Source organism: Bison bison, unplaced genomic scaffold, assembly GCF_000754665.1.
Source record: "Bison bison bison isolate TAMUID 2011002044 unplaced genomic scaffold, Bison_UMD1.0 scf7180017864145, whole genome shotgun sequence".
NCBI classification, from domain to species: domain Eukaryota; kingdom Metazoa; phylum Chordata; class Mammalia; order Artiodactyla; family Bovidae; genus Bison; species Bison bison.
The window spans coordinates 9,199,292-9,203,250 of NW_011494717.1; the positions used below are offsets into that span (position 1 = coordinate 9,199,292).

At 52.3% G+C, this 3,959-nt stretch overlaps 2 protein-coding genes across 4 annotated transcripts in view; one reads left to right on the forward strand and one right to left on the reverse strand.

Annotated features, from left to right (window-relative positions):
- The window catches only part of EIF2B4 (eukaryotic translation initiation factor 2B, subunit 4 delta, 67kDa), a 5,885-nt gene extending 2,303 nt beyond the window's left edge, over nucleotides 1-3,582 (reverse strand). Inside the window, exons 1-11 of one of the 3 annotated variants that reach the window (XM_010840641.1) lie at nucleotides 3,527-3,582; nucleotides 3,101-3,144; nucleotides 2,637-2,772; nucleotides 2,252-2,455; nucleotides 1,902-1,984; nucleotides 1,612-1,703; nucleotides 1,262-1,376; nucleotides 988-1,064; nucleotides 688-790; nucleotides 324-451; nucleotides 8-185 (exon numbers count right to left, since the gene is read on the reverse strand). In XM_010840641.1, coding sequence (XP_010838943.1) covers nucleotides 8-185; nucleotides 324-451; nucleotides 688-790; nucleotides 988-1,064; nucleotides 1,262-1,376; nucleotides 1,612-1,703; nucleotides 1,902-1,984; nucleotides 2,252-2,455; nucleotides 2,637-2,772; nucleotides 3,101-3,144; nucleotides 3,527-3,557 — 1,191 coding nt within the window. In that variant the 5' untranslated portion in view covers nucleotides 3,558-3,582. The other 2 variants (XM_010840640.1, XM_010840639.1) reach the window with 2 other exon arrangements.
- Nucleotides 3,583-3,803: 221 nt separating this feature from the next.
- Nucleotides 3,804-3,959, forward strand: part of SNX17 (sorting nexin 17) — a 6,024-nt gene continuing 5,868 nt past the window's right edge. The window contains exon 1 of the mRNA XM_010840642.1: nucleotides 3,804-3,932. The gene's annotated coding sequence lies outside the window, so the exon portion shown is untranslated. The remainder of the gene's footprint in view (nucleotides 3,933-3,959) is intronic.

A 3,959-nucleotide genomic window follows, 5' to 3' on the forward strand; every position in this document is an offset into this window, starting at 1 on the left:
CCCTCACCTCTGGGAGCACATAGGAAGCTGCAGGAATCAGCAGGTAGGAGGCAGGGACCCCAGCACGGACCAGAGAACGTAGTGTGTGCTTTGCCTCCAGCCGTGGCCGGCTGTCCACCACTACCACGCGAAATTGCCGGCCCTTAGCCCAAGCCTCCTGAAGAATGTGTGATACCAGAGATGAGCTGGAGCGAAGGGAGAGGAGGATTCAGTTATAAACGTCACTGACTGATGGTCAGCTCATTCCTAAAGGGCAAAGGGGCAGTCCCTTCTTCAGATCATTTCACTTCCCAGTTTTCTTGGTCGTAGGGTTTGGCCCATACCATCCATATACCAGGATCACATCTCCATTACTGATCTTCTTATAAGCAAAGCGTGAGATTGCCTGAGCTGCAAGCACAATCTTCTCTTTTATATATCTGTCAATAGCTGCTCGTAGTTCTGACTTGGCCTAATGGAGTAAGACACTTAAGGAACAAGAAATGGACATTTTTTTCCTTTGATTATCATGCCAGATACTTGAACATGTGTATAACAATGAGACTAAAGGGGGCCCAGGTTAGACAGTCCAACCACCTCCTTAACCCCTGCCCAGGCAGACCAGATAGCTGCCCTTCCTGGGAGTCCCAAATATGTTTCTAGCTCCATCCTCCCATGCATGCCTTGCTCATGCCTCATACTCATCACCTCCTCTTCCCGCTTAGAGCCGCTCACACCCGTGATCTCCTTGTTAAGGAACTTGATGGCGTTGTACATGCTGGCTGACAGGGGACGGCATTGAGTCAGGAAGCTACAACAACAACAACAACAACAACATCTTGCATCCATGCAATGCTTCACAGCTCACAAAGCTTTTATATTTCAAAACATCTTTTGAAAGAGAAGACAGAAAAATTAAAAACAGAGATAGAAGAGCAAGAAAAAGGGTTCAAGAAAAGGATGGAACAAGGTAAAGAGTGGGAGGAGACATGCAGTGGTCATCCTTACCTGAAGTAGGGCTTTAGTTTATTCACTAGGTCCCTTGACAATTCTTCACTGGGAGGTGTTGTGTAGTCCTGAATCACCTATAGGTACACAGGTTGATCAGTAAAAAGGCCCCCTGACAAGTCTCTGAAAGGGGAATAGGGTGAGCTTCTCTGAGGAGAGTCTTCTAGGATGGTGTCATTTCATCTTCCCCTAGAGATGACTCTGGCTGAGAGAAGCTGGGGTAGTGTTGGAGAAGGTGAGGCTAGGTCATAAGAGGGAATAAGATGGGACATACCTGCTGCAAGGCACGAAGCAGGGCGATGCACCGGGCATTGGAGCCACTGACCAGGCCCTGGGAGTACTGCAGGCCGAGCCGCACCATGGCTGGGTGGATCACAGAGGATGGGATGCTGATGGGATGGCGGTGTCACACACTTTGCAAGGGAACTTGAGCACCTACTGCCCACCTGCCTCTGATGAAAATGAACCTCCTTCACTAGCACAGACACCCCCATTTCCTCAAGAGTTCTGCCTTGTGTTCATACTTCTTTCCACAGATCCAACCTCCAGGTTCCAGTCATTTTGAAAACAGAATTACTAAAACTCCTCAGACTTAAAAGTTATGACAGTTTCATAAAATCCTACCTCATAAACTGGGTCAAAGAGTTTTGTCTGCTGTACTGGGGTAGGTGGGAGAAGAGACTGACTTTGGATCCATAATCCTTTCGTGTAGGAACCTTGACAAAACAAGGGAACAGGACCAAAGGCCCTGAGTTTAAAACTGTGGAATGATGCTGGGAAGGAAAAAGACAGTGAGCCCGCTTTGACCCAAATACTCATCCTTTTCCAAGGTCTCACTTTGCCCCGAGCAACTTTCCTCCCTCTATTCCATCTCCCTAGGCTCTTTCTGGCCATACTCCAAACCCACTTCTTACCTGCTGTCGCTCTGGTTTTTTCACAAGCCTTCTCAGAAGTGTGGGGTCATCAACCTGACTATGCTCAGGCAGACGCTTCACTCCTAGAAGATAACAATCATGTCTTCAAGACACTGTAGGTGATAAAGAGAAATCTGCTTTCAGGGCATAAGGGACATCAAGAGAAATTTGAGGCAGGGTAGAAAACTGGAGAAAAAAGGTAGATGAAGAAACAGCGGTAGGAAGAGGCTGACGGGAGAACTGTGAACTCTGGGAACCAAGGTAAAAACCGGCAGCTGTTCTCTGGTGGGACAGCCTGAGCTAATATAGGCCTTTGAATCAACGGAGATCTTGAAATGAAGGGACAATACCTGAGGGGGTTTCTCCAGCTGTGCTGGGGCAGGCTTGAGGAGGTGGCCCTCCTTGGTCCCCTTTTCTCGCCTGCTTCAGGGCCCGTTCAGCCTCTTGCTTGGCCCGCCGTTCAGCTCGAAGTTCAGCTTTACTCCTACCTGCTGGAACTTTCTCCTTGGCAGTGCCCAACTGACTGTCCGGTCCTGCCAGGTGTTTGGCTGGGCCTACTAAAGGTAGAAGAGGCAGGTGCCCAAGCCTCTTGGGCAGGTAAGTAATAGCTATGCCCAACCAAAGCCTCTTTTCCTTTTCACTTGTTCAAATCAACTTTGTCCTGTCTCCCCCACTTTTTTCCCACCACATCCCTTTACCAGCTTCACACCCCAGCCCTTTGAAAAGCCCCCACACCTTGACACTGGGCTGCAGATACAGCGGAGCCAGTTTCTGTTTCTGCCCCCTTTTCCTCTTTCCGTTTCTTCTTCTGCTGTTTCTTTTCTTTCCGAAGCTGCAGCTTTTCTTCTTGGGTCATCTCCCTCCCCTCTGCCTAAGACACAGACACACAATACTGCTCTTCCCCAATAATTCCAAAAATGAATAAACACTACTGGATACTTACTAGACTCCCACACGGTCCCTAATCCTTCCTGAGTTTCACCAGCTCCTTGTTACAAGCTAAGAGCCTACAGGGATAGAAGTTTCTCCTTCAAGTCAGAGTCACACTACCATAAGGCTGACAAAACTCTGTAAAAATCTCCTGGCTTTACCGAAAAATAAAGTGGAACGAGGATGGAGGCTGGGACGGAATGAAGTTGATACAGGCTCCTGCGTACTGCCTGACAGGGTAGGTAGCTTGTGCGGGCACCCTCACTTACCCCAGGCCGAGGAGCAAGCTCCGCCTTCATCCCAGATCCCGAGTCTGCATCAGAAAACAGGGCACAAAGTGAACTAGAGAGGCTCCGGGAGGGTTTGGGGGGACTCGTACTCGGGACAGCTGGTTGCTGGCTCGGCATGACCAGAGCTCGGCTCCGCCACCAGGCGGGAGGTGAGCCTGGGATCCGCGTGGGGACGCAGTGCGCGGCCGGATCAAAGGGAAGCCGGGCGGGGGAAAGAAGCGAGCACGCACTCTTCCAGGAGAAACAAGCCGGTGCGCGGCGCAGAGTGCGTCCGAGGCACTGCCGGCCAGAGTCCGTCGTGGCGCGGGAACCAAATGACGGGGCCCAAAGGGACCCAGGGCCCAGCAATAGCCTTCTGGAGCCGTTGGCTCACGTACTTATTTGTGCGCCCGGCCCTTCACTCACCCTCGCGAACAGCCACAGCCACGGTAGCCATCACCCTCCGTTCTAGGCTCCGCCCGCCGGGGTCACCGCGACTAGAGCGCCCCCTGGGTAGACAGCCGTGTCGCGCAGCTCCAGGCGGACTACAAACCCCTGCATGCACTGGGGTCCCGCCCCGGGCTACGGGTCGCGATAAGGGCCATCGCAATTTCAGGCTCCTAATCCCTTAGACTACAATTCCCAGAATGCCAGGCGGCGCTGCGTCCCAGCGCGGACGTTCCCAGCCCTTCCCATAGCCGATCTCGCGCCCACCCCCACCCCCCAAAATGGCGAGCGAGACTACGGGGACGCGCTGAGAAGCGGAGGCGAGCGTGCAAAGCCGCTGCGGCCCTTATAGTCCGGAGCCCGGCCGGGCCCTGCTGCAGGGAATATGTACTCTTCCATTCTTGAAACCGAG